The following is a 27,880-nucleotide window of genomic DNA, read 5'->3' as shown; positions in this document are numbered from 1 at the left end:
GAGTTGCATCAGTTGTGTAATGAAATTGCTACTCCTAATTCCTTTATACATTATTTTGTCATTCAAAATACAGCAGTAAATAATTCTCAACAAATAAAGCGTAACATCAAGGTTTTATCCGTACTTGAAACTGAGTTGCATGGTTCATTAATTTGGGAAGTACCAGCTGGTTTTTGCCAACTTTTCATCTCACAGAGACTGCATTGATAATCGGTTCAGAAATACAGTTTTGACTTAAATAATCATGATAATTTTTGCAAATTATCAGGTAAAATTACAAAAAGAAAGAGAAAACAAGGGAGAGACAAAGGAGAGAAGACAATGAAACAGTGGAGAGGACAGAGTAAAACCAATGACAGAGACTAAAAAAAATAACTGGTAAGCAAAGAAAATGCATTAATTAAGACAAGTACTAGAAGGAAACTGCTTTTCATACAAAGTGAAAGAAAAAATTAAAACCTGTAAAATACAATGAAATTGGTTTACACAGAGAACACAACTGATTGTTTGCCAAGCAAAAATTATTTTAAAACATTGTAGATTGAAGCAACAGTGCCTCCGTAGAGACACTCATACTATTATGAGCTACAGCTCTGAAATGACTAAGAGTGTGGATATCTAAGTATTTATTTCTGGTTTATTCATCTTTGAAAAATACCTGACTTGGAATGGATTCTGTACAGATTAGTTTGGCCCAAAATGCTTTTAAAAAATAAGTTTTATGGGACTGTAATAAAAAATGAGAACATTGCCCATTTTTAATGAGAAGCAGAATCAGGTTTTTTGTGTGTTTTTTTCTGATGAAGATGAGTGTTTATTTGGAATTCTCCAGTATAATACACGTATTGTGAAAGCTTACATGAGTATTAGCTATAAGTAGTAAGACAATTTCTACTGTTATACTGGCTTAATTGGGTCATGTAAATTAAAACATGCAAACAGCAGAAATGAAGGAAAGTAAATTCCACTGCATTTTATTCTGTTTGAGGGGGTATTTAAAATGCTTTTAATTCTAGGTAATTGGACCCTTGCTTTTACAGGGATCTTTCAGTCTTTCTGCAGGACCAATACAGGTTCAAGGTTTAAATCTTGAAATCCTTATTCATCGTTTTGTTTTCTTCTTCTTCTGTCTTTGCACCATGGTAAAGTGCCACCTTTATTCTAAGTAACATTTAAAAGTGTGAAAGAGGCAAGATTGTTGAACTTACAAAATGTAGCGAAGGTTACTGTGCCTTTTTTTTTTTAACATCATTTTTGCATCTTACACTATCAAGTCAAAACGTGATTTTTAGTATTCGGATTATGCTGTAAACTACAGGAACAAGTATTATGAACACAGACTAAGTTCTACAACAAAATTTTAGAAATTGACAGAGCCGGAGCCTTAGAGGCGATTTATGCATCTACAGATGGAGCAAGCGCAGTCCAGCGATGACACCGTAACATTAAAATGAGACAGGGCAGCTTTAAGAGAGAAACAGGAAGCTGTAACTAGAACCCAGCTGAATTCTGAGCTGGGGCACTTTACCCTGAGGCTGCAGATGAAACAGATGTGCTTGCTGTGAATTTCTGTAGTATCTGGACTTTTATTGCACCAGAGGTGATAACACTTTCCTTCCTGTAATTTTCTTTTTTTTTTAGGGTTTTTTTGCACATATTTTCCATAAAGGGAATGAAATGGAGAAGTTGAAGAAATACGTATCGGTGAAAGATGAAGATCAGTTTTATCATCAGGGAGCTGTGGAGTTGCTAGTCTTTAACTTTCTGCTCATTCTTACAATATTAACAATCTGGTTGTTTAAAAACCATCGATTCCGCTTTCTGCATGAAACTGGAGGAGCTATGCTTTATGGTGAGTATAAATTCAAGTGCCAGCTTAACATGGGGCTAGTTGCATACTTATAATCAGGCACTTGAGATCAAGTGCTGACAAAGCTCAGAAAATGTGCCGAATGAAATGTCATCAGCCCCATAACTGTACAGTAAAATCATAATGTAACAGCATCTCATGAAGCAGCTAGAGGCTGACTTGTTAAGGGAGCGACTCTCATGAGCTGGTTATCCTCACAGTGTGCATGCTGTGTTCTTCTATGGGCAGACAGCCACTGCATGACACTTTGGGAGTTAGAGAGTTTACTGTTTTCAAAAGAAGGAAATGCCCACAGTGAAAGAGATTATTTAATTTATATGCTTGTTTTGTATAACATTCAGAGGTGTTAGACTAAGGACCCTTGTGAATTCAGCCATGTTGTCTAATAAAGTTTAAATTATCTTGAGCTTTTTATTTTGTTTTTTCTCTGTGCCTTTGAAAAGCAGACTGTGAAGAAAGCCTCTCAAGTCTTCTCTGAATGCTGTCATTGTACTGTAATTTCAGTTTGCCTGTCGAGTTCTAATCTTTTATGAAGTTTTGCAATATCATGTATCACTTTCATGTAGAACTTTCTTCATTGTCTACTGATAAGAAGTACTCACTAGTTTAATGGCATTCATTTAAATGTATAATGATTTCTCTTGTCATTCTCTCTTACTGTTGTTTCACTTTGTGAAAAGCATGTGACTAGTAACAGAAATGTTACCATAAAACACGTATAGGAGGGTAACACTGTCAAAGTGGAAGATATAAACCAACAGCTCAGTCATTAAGTATGTAAATGCCAGGCTGTTTTGACTCAGACTTACTCTATGCGCATCACACTCTAGCAGTGTAATACCCAAAACTGGTTTTGTTAAGATTGCATATTCTGAAGAATATTTGCTTATCATGGCACACTGCATGCAAAAAACTGTATGGAGGTTCAACTGCCAGCCTGCAACAGAAAAGGCATCTGACCCCTACATTGTGAGATAGAAGCTTCCTTTGCTCTTTTTATGTCATGCATTTTAAGATTATCTCAGTTCCACAGGAGGACTGCAGCTGAAGTCTCCTCCTTGTATCCCTTTTGAAATATTTCATTAGATAAATTAACTGTATGAAATTTCAAGAATGCAGGCTATTTCATCTTCTTGGCTCGCTTAATATCTTCACAAATGACTTGATACTTCGACGAAAAGCAAGTAAAGAAGAAACTCTTGTATTAAGCCAGTCACTGAGCCCCTAACACCTGGGTGAGGAAGTCTGGAATCTCTTAATTCTCATCCGCCTTGCATTTATTTTAAAGTAGTGAAAACGTATTTGATAATATTCCCTGTTTCTAATCTTGCAATTTGTTGCGCATAGAAAACACACTTCAACAGAATCAGTTGAGACAGAAATACACATCACACGATACTTAGTTAAATGCAATGGTTTCCATTGTCAGACATCACCTAGATTGTTGATTAACAGTTTTACAGGGTACAAGCATCATGGCATCACTGAGAATACATTTGCTTGTTGCATTTCTATTAACATGTCTCAAAAGGAAAACTGTGAAATGCTGTGCAATATATTCATTATGATCAACTTCTACATTACGACAATGTTTTTCTAATTACATGGCTGACTCTTCTATAGTAACGTCCTTTACACTATTGGGCTGTTTCCCATGTGCAGCTGACGACATTTGTTGAAGATTTAGACAAAAGCCAATCAACATTGAGCTAAAATATGGGCGAATACAACATTACACAAATAAATCAGTATTTAATTAGTTTTATCTATCTTTTGGTTCTATTTTTCTGCCTGCCCAGAACATAATCTGCACATCATGAGGGTAACCAGCTCATTATATTCTTTTGATCAGTTACGAGATTAGTGCTCCAGCAGGACAGAGCTATTGAATTATTAAAACATTCATGAACAAAGGAAACATTCCTCATGATTGTAAATAAACTATCCATTTAGTCTTGCATTATTTATGGCAACCTTCAAACAGTGAAAAAAGCTTATTCATAGGATCTAGAAAGCTGATGATGTCCTTTTTATCCTTAGAAATTTTGGATATGGGTTTAAGTATCTTTAGTATTGTGGAATAGCAATAATGAAAAGAAAGTGGAATTTCAGAAGTCACGATAGAGGTGTCAGATCAACAGGCAGCTACTTTAGGAGAAAGTCTTCATGGCGTCAAGCACTGACAGTGAGCTGAATCCTGCCCTGTATTTTTTGCCTTCTTTATCAGAACAATTCTGGTTTACATCTGCTTTGTACAAACCAAAAGTCCCTGCCCTACAGTTTGCTTTACGCCAGCCCATTGAGATAGCTGCTAGATACATAATTAGCAGCACAGGAAACCAATAATTTTGCTTCAAGCAATAGAAGAATATGGCCACTTATTTGCAGACTGTGTCCCACAGTGTGACAGATGGGTCTTTAGTCCCTATCAAGACAGTGTACCATTAGGGGTACAGCAGTGGGAAAGATAGAGAAAGTGAAATATGAGGAAGAGCCGGGGGTGGGGGGGGAGAAAACACCACAGAAATACAAAAACAGGAAGAAGTTCTACAGTTTGTGTAAAGTGCTGAACAGTTACAAATTGAACACTAGGAACAGCCTGATAGAAAGTTCTATTTAAAGTATAGAACAAATAACAGGGTTGTTTTGGAGAGTTTTTTGCATAAGCTTTGTAGGAACATGCAGTTTTAGGTTTAATAGTTCCAGCTAAAGAAAAGCCCATACTAGAAAACTATCCATTTAGAAACTTTAAAAACTGAGATATATTATTATTTTTTTAATCAAAGCAATAGTTCTACACTAAATATAGCCATAATTAAATTAAAAAACTTTCTGCAGTTGCAAACAAAAAATCCAAAGCATTTAGCATAACCCAGAATTAATTCACAAGAATTAGTTCAACAGGAATTCAACATTATTTCACAAAAATATGCGTACATATATATACATTTCAAGGCATTTAGCTTGAAAGTATTTAAACACTCAAACTGTTTAGTTTGTTTTGACACCAAACTGAAAAAGTCACTCACAAACAATGAAGAAGAATACAGACTTACCTGTTCATTCATTCATTCCTTTGTTTTCCAGTGTCTCAGAGAATAGGCTTCTCTGCGCACTGTAGCTTGGTTTGACAAACAGATCCCAAATAGTAAACTCTACTTACTTCATGATTTCTGTATATCAAGGAGGCAGGTGAGTATGAAAGACTAACTTTATGCCACCCAGAAAGGGAAGAGCATCCTTTGTATACATTATCAGCATGATTTTCTATACAACAACGTAATCAGAATTAGTGCAGTACATTACCTACACAAGCAGTCACAAAAACTGAATGTCACTTCTCTCCAATAAGAGTAGGTGGCTAGTATTAAGTACTAGACCCAATAAAAGACTTCACTGCCTATTAGCCAGCTCCTACGGGGCCCAATCTCGTTAGATACCTCAGTCATAAAATGTGAGGTGCCAAATTCCCCATAGAATGTGTAAGCCATGGCCCTCCACATGAGTGGGGGAATAGCCCAGAGCTAGCATAATGAAAAACTGAGTGTAAATATCCAAATTTCTCATCCTCCCCAGAATTTAGGTGTTAGGGCTACATACAGGTGCCACCAGTTACTTCTGATTAAGAGGCTAAAGCACTCCTGCAGGTGGGCAGCCAGAATTTAACAAAAACACTAGACAAACAAACAAAAACAAACCCCACCACCAACTCACCAATACAATCTGTGCCTTTTATCTGTTAGGTTAATTAGCAACTGTGGTTGAAATTGTTCTCAGCTTGAACTGTTGAACTCCTAGGGAATGTTTTGTGCCCATTAGGATGGAGGTGAGGCTGATTGAAGATGTACCTGCCTTCAAAGTTGAGTTCTGTCAGACTAGTTGATCCCACTGGAAGGAAAACATAAAAAGGATGAGTGACAGAACACAGTCATTGTAGCACTCGTGAGAAATGACTTCATGTTCTAGGGGTTAGTGATGCTTCCTGAAGTTTTGAGGGGATTGGAGGGCTACCCCTCTTTTTTTTCTTTTCTTCCCTCCAGTTGTTCAGCTCTTGGCAGGTGTGTAGTGGGAAAGCTGACTCACAGTAGCCCTTCCTCAGCCTCTTCTGAGGATCCCATGCAGCACGTATGGAAGTGAGGCACACATCAGAATTTTTCATTCAACTTCGGTGGAGGTGTCTAATGATTAGGCAATACAATGACTTGTGGTGTCAGGTGATGGATGCAGCATCATTCCTGACTCATCTTCAGGGAGTTTTAACTGCCAAATTCCTAAACTTACGTGGTAAAGCTAGGCTTTCTGTGCGTGCCTTTATGAAATCAGAACTATTTGTACAGAAGGTATGTTTTTACATACCAAAGTCCGTAGAACTTTGTGAGAAAATGTTCATGTTTAATTATTCTGCCACAAAACACTGATTGCAAGTAAATTAGAAATTATTAGTCTTTTTTCATAGTAGATACATCCAAATGTTTTGTTTTCTTTTTTTCTTTAAATGACCTATAAGGAATGTTTCAGAATATACATGACAAAAGCATTATTTCAATTTGGAGGGGCGAGTAGTAGAAAGGAGAGTACATTATACACCTACTTAAAAATTAATTATTTCTATTAGAATATAATATGGCTCCTGAATTCTATCATGAAAGAAATGTTATATAATGATTTAAACCAGAAAGTGCATTCCATAAATGATACACCTACTAAAATATTAAATACACTCTTCCCAGATTTTTAATTCACTGAGGGGTTTATATAGGGTCTCTGGCACATTTACTATTACTGAAGGAAGAATACAATTCCATATTGCCTCTTGTAATATAGTGTAGCGAGAGCAATTGTCTTTTTCGGAACCTTCCATAGAGCATTTGAGAATATTCTGAATCAACCCATCATTATGGATCCTGTCCACATTTTGTTCAAATTTAATCCATTATAGAATTTCCTTGATAGCTACAAGGACCTCAAAGCACCGTTGATGCCCTGAGAATATTGATTGTTAGAATCTTCTCTAATGTAGTTTCTCCAATATGTGTATGCTGTTGGATACTCACAATTTCCTTGTTCTTTCATTATCACTTCATTGCTGGTGTGGCTCTGTATGTTACCTGGATCTGGACTCCATTAGAGGATAAGATCTAAAGCTGGTAGAAGAAAACCCAAACGCAAGAACAAAACACAAACTTGAGTTCCAGTTGTAAATCTCAGTCAGTGTTGATCTTTACTTCTCTACAGTTACGGGGATCATATTTTAAAATACTCTTTTTCTGCAAATGGATTTATTTATACTCAAGAGCTGTCTTGCAGGCCTATATTGCGTTCATTTCCATTCCAGAAAATTCCCACAGAGGTAGTTTGAGACTACAGCTGAACATAACGTATCTTCTCAGAATACAGAATAAGAACAGTCCTCTACTCCTAGTCCAAACTTGACACTACAGGTTGAAATAATTTGCCCTTGTACAATTCCATGCAACTGCATTACTATAATTGAGAACATTGGTTTTCATTTTTAAAACTATCAAACAGGATGTGGTTCAAAGTGAATGCTATATTAGCCAGTACAACACATATACTAGGAATCTCAAAATGTTGTAGGACACAGTAGTCCACCTGGCTGTACAATAGAGATGGTAAAGGCAATGTCAGCTGGTCTCTGCTCATCTCCCATGAGATGTTCATGTCTCCCTTGCGAGGTTCATGTTGCCATTCTGACAGTTATTATGTGTACAAGCCATGTAAACAGTTAAATGTCAAAGGCTAAAAAATAAATCAGAAGAACTCTGAACTCTTGATTTTAAAATCACTTTCATATTTTTAGGTCTTCGTTCATTACTTTTGAGCTCTCAGTTAAAAATATTTCCTTAAAGTCTTGTCTTCTGTATATAGCAAGACGACCTGTACCAATCAGCATAATGCTCATCATTGCTGGTATAGCAGAAGCAAGGCTACTAGAAAAAAATGTTACTGTCCTACATCATTTTGGAAGACATAGTGTGAGGGTCTAGGTAAAACTATCCAGAAAAAGGCAGGTAAATATGACATATGCTGTAAATGAACAGGTAAATGTTAGAGACCAGTAGATGCAGCAAGACGAGAAGTTGGGCAAGCACAGAAGAATCATGTGTGAGAAAGATAATGAGGGACATACAGGGAAATTTGTAAGCAGACAGAGAGAAAGCAGAAGGAAAGAAATGGGAAATGAAAGAGGAGTTAATGCGATGGGCGAACAGGTTGTAACAGCACATTCATCTAACCAAACACTTCTTTCTCCTGATTATTCGAAATGTATCCCATTTTGTGACCTGACACTGATTCTAGCAAACTGTGTTGCCAAATATTCCTGTTCTTGAGTAGTTCTTTTCTGCCAGTGTCCTTGCACAGGTGTTGGTGGTCTGCAAAATATTTCTGTTACCTGAGCTGATTAAGTCTACATAATACCCGATAACAGAAGTGCAACAGAGACTGCAGTATAAAACATTGAGTGATAGGAATGAAAACTGTAAAGGAAAAACTAAAAGTTTTCTATTCCAGAGAATGAGAAGGAAACATGAAGTCTTGTCCAAGCATCAAATAAAGTTGTATTTTTAATGTATTGAAATTTAACTTGAAAATTAAATACGTAGTCATTCTAGAGGAAATCTCATAAAAATAAGATGAAAACCCTGACTGTTTTAACTAATTAATGTTTTCCTGGGTTCTGACTCATGATTTTGGACATCTGGCTGCTGTAGAAGTCATATTTCGCAGTAGCACATGCAGTGCTTGCTTCCCTTTTCCCATATGTGCTTTCCCTTAAAATGTTGAGGAATTCTGTCTTTTACTACAGCTAGATTTATGATCTGATTTATTGCACAAATGGTGTACGACTTAAGAAAGTGGCCTTAGGATTTTCTGCTCCCTGTCTAAATCCTCTACCATTTAAAGAAACCAACCATACTAAACAATAGATACAAAACAAGCATAAATGCATATGCACCCTAAACAAGCTATACAGCTGTTACTCTGTAGTAGCATCAATCCAGGAAGCTACAAACTTGCCTTTTATGTATGCTAGAAATCTGCAGTTCAGAGAATCTGTGTTACGGGAAAATGTGTCAATAACAAAGACATCCTATTTATGTCTCTAGGCATATTTGATCACTTTTATCATCATGGCATCTGATTACTGGATAAAACTTACACTTTAACATCATATTTTTCAGATGCTTATGCGCTATTTCCTGTACTTTAATTTCTTTCTTATCTTTCTTTAAGTATATCTATCTAGATATTTAGATGTCTTCCATCAATATTTAATCAGAGTATTCTTAGCATTTTATGAATGTGTTCATAACTAGTAACTATAAAGCTGTTCATCATATACATAGGACTTAAAGCCCATAGAACATAAAAAGAGCATGGAAATTAAATTTGAAACCAAATACAAGTCTCTGAGGGTGGAAATAATCTCAGTAATGTTATCTAGCTAAATATCAGTCACCTCTCCTGAAGTAATCATGCAAGCTCCCACTAGAGCCAACAGAAAGAAGTGTACCTTCCAGGGGACAACTGCAGAAGTGCATTTTCTTCTCTGTTAACTGTAAAGGGAGCCAAAACGTGTGTCTTGGATAAGAGTCCTAAATTGTAGATAATCAAATCAAATCAGTTAATCCCAGTCTTAATCTTTCTTTCCTTATTCCTGCTTTTATTTTCCCATGTTTATACAGTCTCAAAAATACAGTCTTCTACAGAAAGGAGAACGTGCCTAAGGATACTGTGTCAGAGTTTTGCCCCCATGAATGAAGTGTATAAAATCACCAAAAGCACAGCTGATTTTTGATATGAACAGGACAGCACATTAGTTATGCAGGCATCCCTCTTCTCTACGTATCTATTGAAAACACGGTGGTTGATAACTATAACAGTTAATAACTGTATCAGAATGATGCCAGCAACTGGATCACAAAAATAGGAGTACAGCAGAGCATATCAAACCAACATCTGTGTTCTAATGAAATGACCATTTTGGAAGAGTATTTTATGGACATCCACCAAGTGTTGAGTGAGGTGTGCCTCTGTGAAGGTGGAAGAAGCAAGAAAGTGGTGTCCTTGCTTTAACAGAGTTCATTTTTCTCCAAACCACTAATCATCACATTCTTAAAAGTAACTGAATTCAGCCACAGCAATGTCAATGGTCACCTTTTTTTTTCCACTCTCCAGGTCTTATAATGGGATTAATTATACGATACGCAACAAAAGCATCAGATGTTGAAAGTGGAACTGTTTATGAATGTGAAAAGCTGAAATCTGGGCCATCCACTCTACTTATTAATATAAGTAATCAGGTCTATGAATATCAATACAAAAGAGAGATCAGCCACAGCAATGTCAATGGTCACCAGGGCAATGCAATGCTTCAGAAGGTAAAACCTGTCTTATTTTTGTTCTAAACTGTAAGATATTTCTTTTATTTACACCCTTGAGAGAAGAAAACAAGTTTCAAGATAAAATGTGACACAGAGAGAGAGAGGCTATTCTGAATTTAGGGTGAGAAGGGTGAGGAAGAAGAACAGGAACAGAAATCAACCGCGGTTGAAACCTGACCATCATTTAGCATACAACTGGCTGTATGCTTGCAGAGTAGTTGCCTGAACTCTTGCAGAGAACAGTCTTCACCTCCTGCAGACGTAGAGTTCACCTGCAGGAGAAGCTGTTACCTTGGATTCATGGCCACCAAAACTTTATAAACCCCACTGATATCTTTATTTGCTCTCTGTCTTAAAAGTGACTTGCTCTGGCAGCTTAATGCAAGGGAGGTTTACATCCTGTATACAGCAGAGATAACTACAAACTCTAAACATTTTATAAAATATAGACTTGTGAATAAGTAAACTGCCATAGATAAGTGGGGGGTTTTGTGAAACTTAAATGCATTATGGTGTTCTCATACATTCATTCACTACTGCAGCGGTCCTCAGCGGGGATTTCACTGGCTGCCCCCAAATTTGGGGAGACAGAACTGTGGGAATTCTGGCTGGATGCAAAAAGGGAAGTGTGGGAGGAAGTTTACAGTCTTTTACAATGTTGTGGCCTTTTGTGTTTTCCAGTATATAACAATTAAAATATTTTACTTCGTTAGTATATTCCTTCCCCTCTCTCTTGCAATATGTATTCCTTGTAATGTTCACTTTCTTAAAAAATAACAGCAATTTAAAGAACTCAGAAGTGCAGAGGGACTTCTTAAAACCTGGATTTTATGCTCAAAGACATCACATATTCACATGGAGCTTCTAAGCCCTTACCAGCATTTTTTTTACAATATTGCAATATATTATTTTGCCTTTTTCCAGGTATTATTGTTTATCTAGCAGAGTAATACACGTTCCTTTGTATTATAGTAGTTATCACTCTAAAATTGTTAAGTTTATGCTTAGAATGTACACTGGGGAACTCGGCAGAATTAGGATTTAGCCAGCTGCTCAAATTCTTTGCTGATGCAGCACCATTGTGTGCCTGTCTGTCGTTACTGCCAGCCTCTTGCCATTCTCAGAAAGAACTAGACTGTCAAGGACTATCAGAGCTGTAGTGGGTGGACACAGGAAAATACCGTGCCAGTCACATTTTGCTGAATCTTCATCCTTTTTCCTGCTTGTTGGTTGCAAGAGGTTTGTCTTAGTCAAAGCATGTCTTTAGTTTCCAAGGCATATGTGCTAATCCATTACATTTGAAAATCTTCATCAAACCTGGTATACTGAAGTCAACACGTGTTATGAGAAAGAGGGAGCACTAACTAACCTGCACAGAAGTTTCTGTTGGCTTTACAGGGATTGCCCAATGTTCTTTCCATAGTCTCGCTTTGCTAGAGTATTCTTTAAAATCTCAACTGTGAATTATGGGTTTCTCCATATTACCGGAGAGGACTCAGCTTGCCTGAATTTTTACTCGCTTTTCCTTTAAAATTATCTGGCAAATTCCCTCTTAACAAGAAAATAAATGGCAAAGGAAAGAGGGAGGAATTCAACAGTATTTAGGAGACAGCAACAATGCCTGGCAGCCTTCCTGACTGGCAAAAGCACAAACATAAAAAACAGAAAACATGATCGCACCATGGTCTGGTTTTTGTACAACTGTAATTCCCTTTTGACCTCAATATAAGAGTTTACCAAGTGCGTTTATCAGAAAGAATAGACTGTGCCATGACTTACAAACATGTTTCCTTTTTAGAACATGGTTGTTGAATAATAAAACATGCAGTCAGGATTTCTGATGCCTATGAAAAAACTGTTTTAACATATTTGCTGAATTAATTCCAAAAATAACACTTGAGGCTGTTAGTTCATAAGGGAAGAAAATCCTTTTTCTATCATATTTTCAATGAAGTTACCAGCACAGCTAAAGTTGCTGGCACGTTATTTGCCAGCTAGTTTTTTTTTAACTTTATAATTCAAAGTAGGCAGAATGGAAAAAAAGGCTGAGCTCTCACTTCCTGTTTATCAAATCAAGCTGTCTGTTCGTAGGAAGACAGAAGTAATTTTGTAGGCAGGTCTTACTCTTTTGAAGCTAAATAATTCATCTAGAGTACTGTAGCCTTAAAATATCACTTTATCTGAACAAAGGAGCCGCAAGCCATTGTGTTAATTACATCCCATTCTTTTAGAAGTATTGGTATAATATAACCTGCTGACAGAATAGTAAACAGTATGCAGGCTGATTAAAATATTTTTTTCTCAAGCAATGCTTTGGTTTTAAACAGGATTCTGTTTTACTGAAAGCTACTTGTCATGAAGTGAAGTGACTGAACATTGTTGTTGGTCTCTGTGCAAATATGAACAGAGTACCGACAACAGCTGGAATAAGAACTTTTTGCCTTGCCTAACATCATCCCCATTCTAGCAATACTTTAAAAATTTAAATATTTTAATGGGTATTTTATAAACTGTTTCTGGCTGTTGTAGAAACAAAAATGAATGTTTCACATGAACCGGGCTGTCGTTTGAGTGTAACAAAGTGTAACAGAGGATGAAGTGGTGTCTGCTGCTGTGCCAGCCAGTGGCTTGGAACAGGAACCATGAAGAGTAGCCCAGTAGCATATCTTCAGTTCTGAAAGCACCTTAGTTATGTCTGCAGAAAATGCAGTTAGTTTTTGGAGAATGGCTGAATCTAGTCCTTAGCTTATTGAAGATATAAGGAAACCCCTTTGCCTATAAAACAGATGCAAGATACGTAGGCCATAAGACAGCACTAGTGCCTCTCAGATTTGTGATACGTTGCACACGGTGATATGTTGCATCTTCAGTAACACAGTGACAGACAACTGTCATCAGAAACAAATTACAGTGTCATTGCCCTGACAATATGACTTAGAATGTTAGCACATATAGAAATAGAAAAAACAGCAAGGAATTGAGGATGTTACTGGTAAATTAGTTGAGCTGCTAATAATTAAATTAAGACCATCACAAAACCCTCAAGCTGACATCTGGAAGAAAAGGCTTTATGCCATTTGTGAATTTCATGTCTACGTAGACAGTCCTTTTACCAAAAAGGACAATTTGTGCTTTGCTATACTTACATTTTGTTAGGAAGTAGAAGTAACTAGTTATTGTGGAGAGTCTAGAGCTTGTTTTGTCGCGGCCAGGCCAAAACTGATTGACTGGATGGGACTGACTATATTTTATGAGGTGTGTTACAATGGAAATTATGCTAGAGAAGCATTCTGCAGATTTATTGAGAAACTTTAGGACAATAGAAACCTGTGCTGGCAGGTTAGCAGAACTGATTATACAGCTATAGTTGAATGAATTATGTTGCATCTGAACTACATTACCTAGCCACATGAATGTTCCTTGCCTCCTAAAAACATGATGTAAAATATATTTTTGATCACTTTAAGGCTAACTCAAGTGAAGTAATGAAGATGGTCAAAGCTTGCACAGTTTTCATGTGCAGTAGTTCAACAAAGCACATATTAGCTAACAGACAGGAGTTCATTAAGCAACAGTAGCAAGCTCTGTCTGTGCCTAAATAGATATGCTTCAAAGAAAACGTTACGTTGGTTTTGATAGCATAGGCCTTTTCTTTTATCACCACTCTGTGCATGAGGAATTGAGGCACAAGGCTGGTGATGTGTCTTTCCTGAAACTGAACAGGAAGTCCATGTCTGAACTGGGAATTAAGCCATGGGACTCTCAAGTTGGATGTCTGGTAGCGCAGATACTTACTATCACAGGTAATACTGCTTGTACGTGTTCCCTGTAAAATAGTGCATGACTGATTTCCTTCTTTAAGGAATACTATTCAAGTTGTATTCTACATATATAAGCAGTAAGGAACTACACATTAATACTTGTAAGAAAACAACTCAGAATAACATTCTGGCCTTAGACATTCAAGCTGATCCTGAGATTAATCCTGATAAGAAGTTACAAATAAAACCTATCCTATCAAATTAAATGCTACTTTATTTGTCCTTACCCTCTCTTTTGTCCTTTCTGGCAGATGACATTTGATCCTTCTATCTTCTTCAATATTTTGCTGCCACCAATTATATTTCATGCTGGATATAGTTTAAAGAAGGTATGTATGTCTTTCTAATATTACAAAAGTGACTGAATGTGACTGCTACTTTGTAGATCCAACAGGCCAGTGACAGAGAAAAGAGTCAGTCAATGATTATATTGCATGGAAGAACTTGACAGGAATAGAAGCAAATGAAATTCATGAACCTCATTCTGCTCCCTTTCTGCGTCTGTGCAAAGATTTGATTATGCGGTTTATAATACTTGGGTATTCCTGGTTTCAAAAGAGATCACTTTGAATCTGGTCACACTGCATGTAGGCAGCAGCCTGTCCGTGTTTTATATACTGCATGATCAGAACTTTGTTCAAGGGATGGGGTTATGGTACTGTTTGCATCAGATACTTTCAATGTGAACTTCTGTTACGATCCTGAAGCATCTGGCTGGATAGATAAAAGAGCGAATTTTGATGGCATTTCATCTTTAACTGTATTTTCTGAAGTAACTGATGTAGCCTGTATTGTTTGATCTTATACTTGAGATATGGGTTGTAACGAATGGCACTTCTAGATGCAGTGTTTCAGCTTGGTCTGAATGTTCGTTCATTGACTGTATTACAAAGGACTTTTTTTCAAACTTTCCTCCCCAGAGACATTTTTTTCGTAACTTAGGATCAATTTTAACCTACGCCTTTTTGGGAACTGCCGTCTCCTGCATTGTCATAGGGTAAGTGAATGCCTTCTGCTATTATTGCTGAAGTCATTATGAGTGCTTGGTATTTTTTTCAATTAAAAACTAAACTGTAAAAAGAATTGTGGACCCTGCATGGTCAATATACTTTACAATTTGTGTAACAGATAAAGTAATTACTTATGAGTGAATGCTGAGACAGAAAAGGCAGAACTCTTGGATAGTAAGAACTGTCTAGGGCATTTAGAAAATTGTGTCCTTAATTTCTGGTCTGTGACTGATGGAAGCACGAACTGATTTCTACAACCCTGTAGCTTTAACCATCTGTCCTGAGAAACAGAACCATTCTCTTGATTGAAATTTCATGCTTCTAACAAGAATTCCTTCTAGAGGAGAGCAGATCTCTTAACAGAAAAGAAAAGACTTTAAAGCTCAAAAGAGGGAGGAACAGATACCTGGTGGCATGTATGTAAAATAACTGGAATAATTTCAAAGGCTAAGTGAAACTTTTTAGTTGAAGATCATACGAAAAGCCTCAGTCTGGAACTATGTGTGGCTTTAGCCTGGATATGACTAAATGGCTTCTGCAGAAAAAGAGGAAGGGAAAAAAGCAGAGTGGCAAAAAATGTTCTTTTCTTTCCTTATCTCCTTAATGAAAAGTTTCTAATTTTGTTTCACCATTTGCCTAATTAAAGAAAAGATTTGCTAGTCAGAAATGGATTATATAGTTCCAGGCTGGCATGATGTAAAACTTTTGTTTGTCTGTTTGGTTAGCTCAATCAGAATTAAACAAACCATTTAAAAATCCTTTTGGATCTTAGAAATGCATGCGTTTCACAATATTTATGAATACCACAGAGACACTTCACCTCTCATGTTCTGGGAAAAATCCTGACGCAGGTGAAAATGAATGATCAGAGTTGGATTCTGAAGTGAGTGGGTATCTGTGCCTGCCCAGAGCCTTATTGAGAAAAGCAATGCACTATTCACAGTTTAACCTTAACATCATTAGGCATCCCGTGGCATCTCTGTGCTATGGAGTGGTGCAGAAACAGCTGAGCTAGCTGAATCCATGTGGTCTGTGGAGGTGATAGAGCAGTGCTGCATGTAAGTCCTTGCTGAGAGGCCTTGATCTTGCTGGTATTGTGCAGAGTCAAAATGGGAAAAAGCCACAGAACTTTCTGGCATTCAGGTTTTAGACTAGGAAGCACATTGCATCTTGTAGAATTTACTTGAGGTCCTGGGCTATAGAACTATGAAATGTACCATTTAAATCTCTGCATGATGTGGAAAGATTTATGGAAACACCAGGTTTTGTGATGGTGCTTGACTTTAAAACTGGTCAAAATTCTATACCTATAAACAGCACTGTCAAATTATAGAAGCAATTTATCTTTTACTTCTGTCTTTTCCCTTTCTTTATAATGGACCTTTACGTAAAGATATATGTGCTGCATCAAGGTATAAGCTCATTACTGGCATTATTATGAGATGGAACTTTCTCCTTTAATGGCATTTTGATAATAGTAAAATAAAACACATGAATGACCTAGAAGTTAGAGTTCCGTGATTTAAAACTGTTCTTTTATGGGTATGTCATCATATCTATCATGATATCCTAGATTCCTAATAATCAAGTAACTTAATAAGCATAATATACCTGAGGCACGGTGGTTATTAAATATTCTGCAAGCTGTGGTCACTCCAAAATTAACAAAATTTTAGACTCCACAATGGAAAGCAACATTCAAATTATGATCACCTTCTGTGCTGAAATACAAAGGAATGTAAGCTCTGTCTGTGGCTACTTCCCCTTCATGTGAGAAAAACTGCTGGGGTAAGGAGAAAGGATACTAAAAAAACTAAAAACTATGGGGTAAGGAGAAAGGATACTTTTGATTTCAGGCACAAATCTGTAACTCCAGGAGACAATGTGGCATGTGTCTCACTTATTGGAGAGGAAAAGCTTGCTCCTGCTTTTCTTTCTGAAATTTTGCTTTCCTTGAGAAATGACACCTCATTCTTTCACCTCTCCCATTGCTTCTTTTCCTCTGGAGAAGGATGTGAGGCAGAAAGCTCTGGATCTTAGGGATCCTTCTTTTCTAATGGGAACAAGCATGGTGTTTTAAACACAGTATATACAGGATTCCACAACGTGACATAATTAAACAATAAGAACGATTTCCTGCCTGGTTGCTTGATGTCTCTATGCTTAAACCACTCTATTCATTTCTTTATGAGGCTCTACAGCTTGTGATGGAGCCGCAAAAGCACTTATCCATGTGAATAAGAAATATCAGTATCACAGCATTGTCACTTGAGGGGTGAATGCGTGCCCAGAGATCCATGAAGATCACAGCTTGGACAGCTACAGCACTCATATTTTTCCCCTGTCTTTATTTACAATGTTACTTCATATGACCCTAGCTCTTCGAGTTGCTTCTTTTCATATCCATTTATATGGCCAATTGCACCCCCAAGGTTGCAATTACAAGCTCAGTAAAAAAATCTATATCCTGATAACAGTTTGAGCTGAATGCTGTCCCATTACTGAGGTAACAGTAGTTCTGGATCTCATTAGGACTCTTCCTGTGCTTCCTCTCACTTTTCTTAGTGATTGAACATTTCTCTCCTGTAAACCAATTGCTGGTAGCTCTGTGAGATTGCAGAAAAGCAGTAGGGCTGTCCAGCCCAGTGATGCTCTTAAACATGCATTTGGTTTATGAGTTCTGACATGTGTCACTGCCTTTTCTAAATGGAAAATGCCAGAGCAGCTTTGATAAGCTTATCAAAAGAAACATAGTATATGAGTTTAGCCTAAATTCCAAATACTGTCATTCCTGCCTCCATGTTATTTTATCTAAAACAGAATAAATGCTGATGTAATCCACTGCAGAAAGTTCCTACTAGGAACAATTCCTACTAGCAATTCAAAGTTCAAGCCCATAGTCAGGGATAAAGATCTAAAGGAAACCCTAAGGTAAAGGAGTAAGCACTGAGCAGCACTGGGCCTTGTACTGTTCCACCCAAACACACAATCCCCACAGAAATCATTGCAGAGAAGGCAGTAATATATTCAGAATGGGGTTTATGTGAATGTGAAGCATGTTTGCATACATCAGGATAAGAATAAGATAACGAGTGCATTAAGAAGAAAGATGATATAACAACTTTACTGAAGGCAACTAAAAATAAGTCCTAAAAGAAAAACATATCCTAAGAGAGAAGGGATGAATTAGCTATAGTTGTTGTTACAAAAGAAAGGACAGAACCCTGAGGTACTTCTAGATTGCATTGCTGTATACAAATATTTTGCGCATAGGTATGATTAAACATGTGCTTACCTTTTATGCACACCACATATACATGTACAGTACATCAATATACATAGGCTTAGATTTTGCATATTTGCAGTCTGTCTTTGGGACTGTGCTCTTCCTGCCTGAGTTCACAAAGCACCCCGTTGAGAAATCCTCCTCTGGGGCTTGCTGTAGCGACAGGGTGCAGCCTGTAACAAAGAAGGACCAGACCTCCCTTTGTAAACCAGAAACAGCTGGGAAATATCATTAATAAAGAACACGAACATCGTTTGCATTGTACAAACCTTAGAGTGCTAAAAAGTTGCCGTGGAACAGACTGATACAATCGTGCCTGTCCCTTTGTAAATCTTTGCTTTTGTATGAAAGGCTGTCTTCCGGCATCAAGAAAGAGGAACTTTGTGGAATTTGAGTGAAAAGGCTATCATCAGATATTCCCACTGCAGGCAGGGGAAAGAGGAGTAAGAGGGATTGCTCTTTTTTTTAGCTAAGGAAGTGCTGAAACGTAATTGCTTTCAACTAAATCCTCCCCTAAGGAGTGCCTGACATGTTAGCTGTAATACTGTTCTCAGCCACTTAACACGCATGCAGGTTATAGTAATTCCCAAGCTCTTCCAGCTGGGCCACATTATGCCCTTTGCAGCAAGGCTGACTAGCAAGGATCCATGCAGAGAGATCCCATGAGGGAAAGGAGAGATTGCCCCACTCCAAGCCATATCGACTTTGCAGAATTGCTGAAGTTGTCCCCTTTACGATGAAGAGCCTGCTGACTCTGGGTCTGCATGATATAAAATCATACAAGATCCAGTCTCTCAACAGATCTTTTCTCTGCCAGTGGTTCCAGCTTCCCATCTCCTGAAGAATAGCATGAGATGATCAGCAAGACAGCTCCTTACTCCTAAGAAAAATCATACACGTTAAGTCTCTCTAAGGCCTTCTCTGATACAGGGTGGGCAGACTCTTGCTGTCGCAGACTACTTGAGTTTCACAGACTCAGAATAATTTAGGTTGGAAGCAACGTCTGGATGTCTGCAGTCCAGCCTCCTATAAATTCATGACTGGCTTCAAATTTAAATCAAGTTCCTCAGGGCTCAGGGCCCTGTCCAACTCAGTTTTAAATATCTCAAAGGATGTGAATTCCACTGGCTGTCTGGGAAACCTGTTCCAGTCTTAACCACCCGCACTACAAAGGTTGTTTTTCTGTATATCCAGTTGGAATTTTCCTTGCTTCACCTTGTAAGCATTGCCTTCCATCCTTTCACTATGCACCCCTCAGAAGGTGGCTTCATTTTCTCTATAATAACCTCTTAGTTGAAGACAGCAGTTAGCTTCCCTCCTAGTCTCAAGAGAAAGCTAAGCTGCTTTTCTCCAGGCTGAAATAACTCAGCCCTTTATCTCTTCTCATGCATCATGCCTATCAGCCCCCTAACTATCTTAGTTCTCTGATGGATGGTTTCCTATCAGTCTTTTTTGTATTGAGGGTCCAAAACTGGACACATTATTCCAGATGCCACCTCACAAGTGCCAAGAAAAGACTAATTGTTTCTCTTGACTTGCTCACTACACTTCCGTGAACGCAACCTGGTTTGCAGTTAGCCTTCACAGCTGCAATTAGGAAGCTGCTTCCACATAGCTGCTTCCACTTCTAACTCACGCTGTACTTGATATCCTCCCAGACTCCAGGGTTTTTCTGCACATAGCCGTCTAGCCAGTCGTGCTCCTGTGTGACTGTTGCATGGGGTATTCCATGTTTGCAATATGTATCTAGATATTAGCTGTATATTGATGACTGACTGTAAGTGGAAGCAGCACTGATCTGACACTGATCAATGAGCCCATGAAAACTGAGCTGCTGAAAAATTAGGTGAACATCCATCCCCACTGGTGTGTGGGTTTTTTTGTTTGGGGGCTTTGGGTTTTTTGGGGGTTTGTTTTTTTTTTAACCTTTTAGGAAGAAGCAGGGAGAAGGGCCCCATTATCTATTTTGATAATGGAAGTGCTCAAGTATTTGGAGAAATCTTGACACTATGGTAACAACCTCTCAGAGCAACACATGAGGTACTGAGTGGTAGGGGAAGTGGAAAAATTTGCATTTTTTTTTTTCCCTCTTGAAATCATCTTGACTTCTTAGATCAGCATTCCAAATGCCAGCCAGAGCCAAGATGCCTGTGCACAGGAGCACTGACTTCATAAAGTTGGCCTTATCTGTGATTTTTTGATTCAGTTTCACTTGGGTTCTCTCGAATTACAATGCCAAAACCACATTTTAGATATTCAGAATGCAGCATGTTTGCAGTCACTTACTCATATTTTTCCAACCTGCCTAGTACGTTTGGCAAGGCCTGATTTTTCTGGAATTTAAAGTTCAGCAAGCGTGCAAGTCAAATAACAAACATATTTGCAGACAACTTAGTCCAAGTTTGATCTGTCTTTGCGACTGCCATGAGAATTTTGCTTGAATAAGGCTGAGATAAAAAATGAAAGTGGAGTAATTGTAGTTTCAAGATGGTGAAGTTATGAAATGCAAAAAGCTGATAATACTGGTGTTAGGAAGAGTCATTCCAAGCTTATCACTGTTTTAAGGGGAAAGATGTAGGTGTTTATATTAGCTACTCAGTTTGCATAGCCTTCTCTGGCTGGAGAGGCAGGACGTCTCCATATTCCAGCTAGATCTGAAGTTGGTTATTTTGGCCCGATTAATACCAGGACAAGTCTGTGAGCACAGAGACGCTTGCTTTAGAATAAATATATCGGATTGTTTCATGGTAATCAGTGCCTAAAAGTGAACTTCTAATTATAAAAAATCCCATAGAAAATCAAAATATTTCTTCTGTGTCTGCATTTAACTGCAGTGACTAACAGTTTGGACAAAGAAGTCTCTTCTGACATTTAAATTAAAGTCTAAGGAACAAGTCGTCACACTTGTTTCTTACAGGCAGTCAAGAATCCTTTCCCTTGCCATTCCTCACCATTCTACAAATGAATATTCAAATGCTTGTTGCATATGATCACTAAAAGCTGAGAATATAATATAATATAATATAATATAATATAATATAATATAATATAATATAATATTTTTTAATTCTTTGTTCCAAAAACGGAATCTGAAATGGTTTTGTTTCAAAACCAGAACAATTTTTCATTTCTATACACACACATATATAAATATGAATTTATAAGAGAGAAGGAAAGAAATATCAAGAAATATCAAATACCACTCCAGATTATTTTTGAGAAAAAACGGTCGTGAGATTGGGTTTGCCATCATAACCTTTCCATGAAATTAGACATTTTCCATTCAAATGTCTGTGATATTGAGATTCCATCATCATGTAAAAATGTTTTTTCTTCACTCTTAACTGCACACTTTTAACAGCCGCTCTTTCTGCCTCCTAAAGGAAGAAGGGATGGGCTGAATGAACAGCAGCATTGCTAAAAAACAGTAGTAGCAAGGAATGTTCAACTTTTCTTTATGCAGTTTACATGGGTATGATGCATCCTGACATAACTATACAAAGATTTGGTTCTCTTATGAGTATACCTATCTGATCGCACTTCTACAGATTAGGAGACAAATTCCTTCCACTGGCACACCTTTTTAACATGCTATTTACAATTAACCATTTTTAGTAGAAAGCAGTCTTTCCTCCTGAAAAGTTAGCTTATTTTACAACCTTCTTCTCAACAAGTAGCTTGCTCTGGCCTCGTAGTAACATGAGAAAGGACTATTTGACATATTGACATATTTGCAATAGACACAAGTTCCATCTCACATTAAACATTTGGCTGTACACACGTGAGGGGTTCAGCATGCAATCATTATGTTTACTGAGCACTGCATGACTCCGGGGATTTCTTTTTATTTTATTTTTTTTTTTCATTTTCATAGATACTTCGGTAATTTGGCAAATGCTAGATGGAAGTTTAGTTAGGTTATGGGTGTGTTCTATATTACTTCCTGCCTGAAGCTTAACGGAATATACAAATAGGGTCTGCTGATGTGAAACAGCATTGAGTTTGTAATCTGACAATTCTTTCTCATCTGAGGGCTACGGATAGACCTTACAACTTGGAAACTAAACACATTTGTAGCTAAGTGCTTCAGCAGAGCAAAACCAAATGTTATTTGGCTTGAATCTACTGTACAGTGCTATGGGATTTTGGAAACTGTCTGCAATGAAAAATGGGGCCAGGTTAAGGGTAACAGAAAAAAATCTCTCTCTTACAGAGCTCTCCATAAACTATGCAAATATCTTTACAAGGATTATCTGCTGCTACACCACCTAAGCTTTTGCCTTCCTGGATGATCATTTTTGTATTAATTCAGATTTAGGTCATGTACAAGGAAAGCAGTATTTTTTTTCTAATAAAGTATTGTTTTCTATCACATGTTCCCGTGAAATGATGCAAGAAACCCGAGGTCCATCTTTGCTTCTCAAGCCGCCTGTAAACAGCAAGTGCTTAACCTCCCCCCACAGGCAAGAATAAAAGCTTTATTTTTGGTATAAACAGAAACTGGTGATGGGGATTTTTAAAGTCTCTTGGTGCTGTAGAGAGTAACTGAGGGAGAAACAGGGAAAAATTATACATAGATCATTTGCCTTTCCCAGTGATAAAACCCTCTGAACATTAGATGCCCAGCTTTAATAATTTCTATTAATCTTTTGAAGCCAGATATTCAGCCTATGACAGGAAATAAAGACAAAACTATTAAGCAGACATTCGTTTGAATGTAGTATAATTTTTGTAAGAGTATAGTACCTATGTTGCTTCCCTTTTAGGGTTTTTTTTGGCTTCTTTCGTATCCCATCTAGGAGTGAATGCAGGCATTTTCTTTCAGTCATGAAGCAGCATTGCACCATTTTTGCATTTACTTGAGGAAACTGAACAGGCACAATTTAGCTGAGAAATCAAGCTAAGTCTCTCCAGAGTTTTCCAAAGAAGGCAACCTAACATGGAGACCTGGCAGGAAAAGAATTGGTGTGTTTAGTTGTTAATGTGCAGCTCAGTGCCCTGCTGCAGTAGCTTTGATTCTTTGGTCAGTCCAAATCTAAAATAATTCTGTTGCAGTCTGTGGAGTTGCAAACTGCAACTCACAGCTGCAGTTGTAAGGGGTAGTTACTGCTTACCTCTTTTGTTTAAAGGTGTTTAAAGAGAAGCTTGAAAATACGCACCCGCTACGGTATCTGCATGTAGGAATTTTGTGAAGGGATTAGAAAAGGGAAGAGGCTTTCTTGTAGACATAAGTCTCAGAGAGTTCTAGCAGTTCTAAGTTACAAAGTAGTAAAAAAGAGCCTCTAATTTGCATGAATTCTCAACTTATGGATGAGCTGTGTTAAATCAAGACACTGATATAAAATAGCATTTTCCGGGCCACTAACACCCACACAGAGCTGAAAGTTCTTCCAAGAGTAATTTGATACATTCAAGTATGTGTGCTGTTGCAAGTTCAGTCAGAATTTGTAACTATTTTACAATAAACATCTGACATTGTTTACTGCAGCAGAGTTGATCATGCAAAAAACACAGTTTTTCTTCTCATAAACAGATGTAGTGAACAGCAGGGTGTAATTATTTGCATCTTCCAGAAGAACCCCTCAGCATACTAACGGTATTGAAAGAATTGTATTACAGGGAACACTAAAAGTGTGGGACTGTAGAGACAAACAGAACCTGGAATAGCAGGAGACTCACCTAAAATCAAAAGGATGTTTGACTTGGTATTTGATACCCAGTAGGTTCTCCAGGAACCCAGCAAAAATTAAATCATGCATTCTTCTGAAAAAATGTGCAAATAGCATTTGCTGCAAAACAGTTGAGTACAGATATTTTCTAAGAAGAAACCCCACAGTGGAGGGAAGGGTTTGTTTGGGGTTTTCTTCTTTGTCTGTTTTGGGGATTTTTTTAAACAAAGTTTCTTTCCAGTTGCCTTGGAAGTTGAAGTTTTTTACTGCAGGAATGAATACTTTTGGATAGATCTCCTAACGTCTTCTTCCCTGATCTTCGTGGATCCTTTAAGAACTGACACTCAATGTGGTCTCCAAAGACTGCCATCCCCTATTTCTATGGCTATAGACCGCTCCTACACCTGGGCAACCCAGCTTCCTTGGCTGCAGCATCATTTAGAAATTTCACGTTTGCAAGACTACTCTCACAGACTCTATATTAACTTTTCTATATCAACAAACATCCGTACAGATCTGGTGAAATGGAAAATATGCGTCTCTTCTGGCCCCATATTCCAACAGTCCACTGCCATTCTCAGAAGTATCTTTAGCCTCTTTCTTCAAACTGACCAGTTTACTATCAGACAGATAAAATGCAGTAACTCATTGGTGTGCTTGACTTGGAGCACACAGATCTCTTACCTGTTACCTTGAAAATTTCATAATAAGCCAACTCAGAGGATGCTTTGTTCATCCACCCACCACCATTTTACATATCCCTCTTCTGAGCCGATTGATCAAATAGTACATTTGCATCTTACAAAACTTTTATGGAGCACAACTGCTGTTAGGCTGAAATGCTTTGTAAACACACCAGCTTTCATGATGGTTCTGGGATAGATGCTACACTCAATGGAGACAGAAACTACAAAAGCTGGTCTGATCAGATAGGATCAGATTCTCCACAGTGACAGATAAATGACATTTAAATTGTATACGGAGCTTGTCCTCAGTTCCTGTTTGTTTCTGAGTATTAAGATGCAATAAACCATTTAAGGTGTTTCCCTAGTCTTGGCTCTCCTCTTAATACTTTCTGAGAAGAAATTCCATTACATTTGACTCCACATTCCATACGTTTGACTATGTTGATAAACTGCAGCAGGTTCCACGGATGGCTACCAAGATGGACAAGGGCTGGGACATTTGCCCTATAAGAAGAAGCTGAAGAAACTGAGCTTGTTTAGCCTAGATAAGAGAGGCTTTGAGGAGAGGTTATCAAGAAGACAAAGCTGGGCTCTTCACAGCAGTGCATGGAGAGCAGACAAATTGACAGATATAAACTGTAATTTTAAAAAGGTCTGACTCGATAGAAGCAAAAACTTGTTCACCATCAGGACAGTCCAGCATGGGAACAGGATGACCAGAGATGCTGTGCAATCTTGATCCTTGGAGGTTTTGAAGACCTAAGAAGCTAAAACCCTGAGCGCTCTGGTTTGATCTTACAGCTGACCCTGCTTTGAGTAGGAATTTGGACTAGAGATGTCCCGTGGTCCCTTCCAACATAAGTTAGTCTACAATTCCATGATGCTACAGCAGAACATATTCTGCCCCTAGTCCATTCCTTTCAGCCATTTTGTACATTCAACATTTCTCCCACTTGTTCTTTTGATTCGATTATCTTAGTCCCCATCATCCCATACCCAACAATTACCTTCCCAGGCAGTTTTTCTTTCTCCTCGCTTTTTTTTGAAATATGGAATCTGCAATAAAAAAAGTCTTACTGAAGAAAAATGACTAGGATTATTTCCCTTCCTGCTGCAGCAAGGACTTTATGCATGAAGATAGCTCTTAAAATGCTAATTAGCCTCTGCTCATAGCCAGCTCCATACCTTAAAAAGGAAAAATCGCTTTCGTTTCTGTAATATACTGATTGGGCACTTGCTTGCTCTTTGCACCATCACCTCCCCCCAGCTAACCACCCTTTCTCTGAAGCTTAGCAGTAAACAAAATGGCAATGTTAAAACACACCCCAATCTCCACTCCTTTTTGATCTCTCCCTCATTGGAAGCATGGGTGCTTTTATCTGTTATGTGGTATTTACGTGCACACTGCAAATTTTGAGCAAGATGATGTCACCAGTAAAAAATACTTGGTCTGTAAAAAAACCAATGACTAATAATGAAACTCCATAACAAGAACATAAGGTCATATATAGACACGCTGACTGACCTAGATACTGCACCATCGATGTCTTTTCATAGCCCGCTTATGTTGTATGAGAGGATTCCTGTTACTCAGAATGAAAACCAAAACAAAGCATTTTTTTAAATTGTTTACCTTCCTTTCACCCATCCTTACAATCTACTCAGTGGTGAAAATGAAGAAAGACTCACTTTGCTGAGGAACAGGGATTATTTTCCCAGTTTTGTTTACCTGTTTGATTTAATCCAAGTGAGAATGCACATGGAAACATTAGGTGTCTTACCTGAAAATTATCTTCATTTATTTGATTTTGGGAGGGGAAAAGGTGTGCGTTCATGCAGTCTCTATGGAACATAGGTATAAAATGAGCTTAGGAAAACAGAGGAACCTACCTGATGTTGTTCAGTCCTCTTGCAAATCCTGTCACCTGGTGTACGCAGTTGCCCTCCGTTGTTCAAGGATATGGATACAGCTGACTTCAGTTTCTCTCCCTTCAAACAAGATTCTGAGTGAGATTGCTTTTCTCCACTCTTTAATCATAGTCATTGCATAATTTAGGGTGGAATTGACCTGATAGAAACAAGGCTAACTTCAAAAGTTAGGGCAGGTTACTCTGAGCCTTGTCTGGTCATGTTTTGAATACATCTCAGTGTCCATCTCTGAGGAGCAGCATTAGTAACCAAGTACCAGCTGGATTTCAAACCAACATTCATTACTTTTTGAGCCCAGCAACAGAGTAGGTTTTCTACCCACAAGTCCTTCTATGGTGAGTGACTTGATTTCACCAGCTTTCAGTAATCTTCTCGTTAAGGCTATCTTGTCTGGCCCATACAAAAATCTCCAATTTGTGCTGTAGCATAGCGTTATTACACGTCTAACCTCCCTACTCATAGACCGTATCATTCAAAGATGCTAAAATATTTTAAAAGTTTGGCTTGATTTCTAGGAAACAGAATATTACTCACTTTAGATGTGGAAAAATGCATTTGCTGACAGGTTAAAAGATGTGACTGTTCGCACAGTGGCAGTGGCAGAGCTGGGAGAGAGCTCCGAAGCCCCATGTCCTGCTCTAATCCCTGGGCTGTACAGCTGCGAGTATCTGAAAAGCCCTTTTTGCCGTCACTGTTCAGGTGGCTCAAAAATTCATGTAGAATGGAAGAGAGGACGGCATCAAAGAGCACTGCCAGAGCCAGCAGGTTGCGGATGTAGCTGGGTTACTCAGGGCCTGGTTGCTTGTCCAAATCGCAATCCCTTTTTGGCATCTTTCCCAACCAGCCCTCTGCTGCGGCCAGAAGGAACGTTTTGTGTTCAATCCTGAGTCAGACATTCAGCGCAAAGAGCCTTACTCGGGGTTTTATTAAGGCTCTGAATGGTCCCATTTTGCTGTTGAACTTATTGTACGTTTAACGTGCAGCCCATGCGGCTGTACCGTTCGTCAGCCCTTCTCCCCGCTAAAGACACGGCCATCGGCACTTCTTCCCACGCGCCTCAGAGAAAAAACGCGACTTAACGACTTTCAAAATACAAATAGACAATGAGAGAAACAGCAAACAGAAGTAGTTAACGACGGCATACAGTACTGCAGCGGGAGAAAATTACTCAGGCACCCTTCGCCCCCCCGCCGCCGGCAGC

At 38.2% G+C, this 27,880-nt stretch overlaps 1 protein-coding gene across 1 annotated transcript in view; it reads left to right on the top strand.

The window, feature by feature from the left end:
- Positions 1–1,505: 1,505 nt before the first annotated feature.
- Positions 1,506–27,880, top strand: part of SLC9A9 (solute carrier family 9, subfamily A (NHE9, cation proton antiporter 9), member 9) — a 205,700-nt gene continuing 179,325 nt past the window's right edge. The window contains exons 1-4 of the mRNA XM_009890107.1: positions 1,506–1,852; positions 10,073–10,275; positions 14,351–14,428; positions 15,020–15,096. Of these exons, the coding sequence (XP_009888409.1) occupies positions 1,678–1,852; positions 10,073–10,275; positions 14,351–14,428; positions 15,020–15,096 (533 nt within the window). The 5' untranslated portion in view covers positions 1,506–1,677. The remainder of the gene's footprint in view (positions 1,853–10,072; positions 10,276–14,350; positions 14,429–15,019; positions 15,097–27,880) is intronic.

The sequence above is a fragment of the Charadrius vociferus genome, unplaced genomic scaffold, assembly GCF_000708025.1.
Source record: "Charadrius vociferus isolate BGI_N301 unplaced genomic scaffold, ASM70802v2 scaffold650, whole genome shotgun sequence".
Taxonomy (NCBI): Eukaryota; Metazoa; Chordata; class Aves; order Charadriiformes; family Charadriidae; genus Charadrius; species Charadrius vociferus.
Note: the sequence above shows the minus strand (reverse complement) of the source record. Positions and strands in the feature narration are given on the sequence as shown.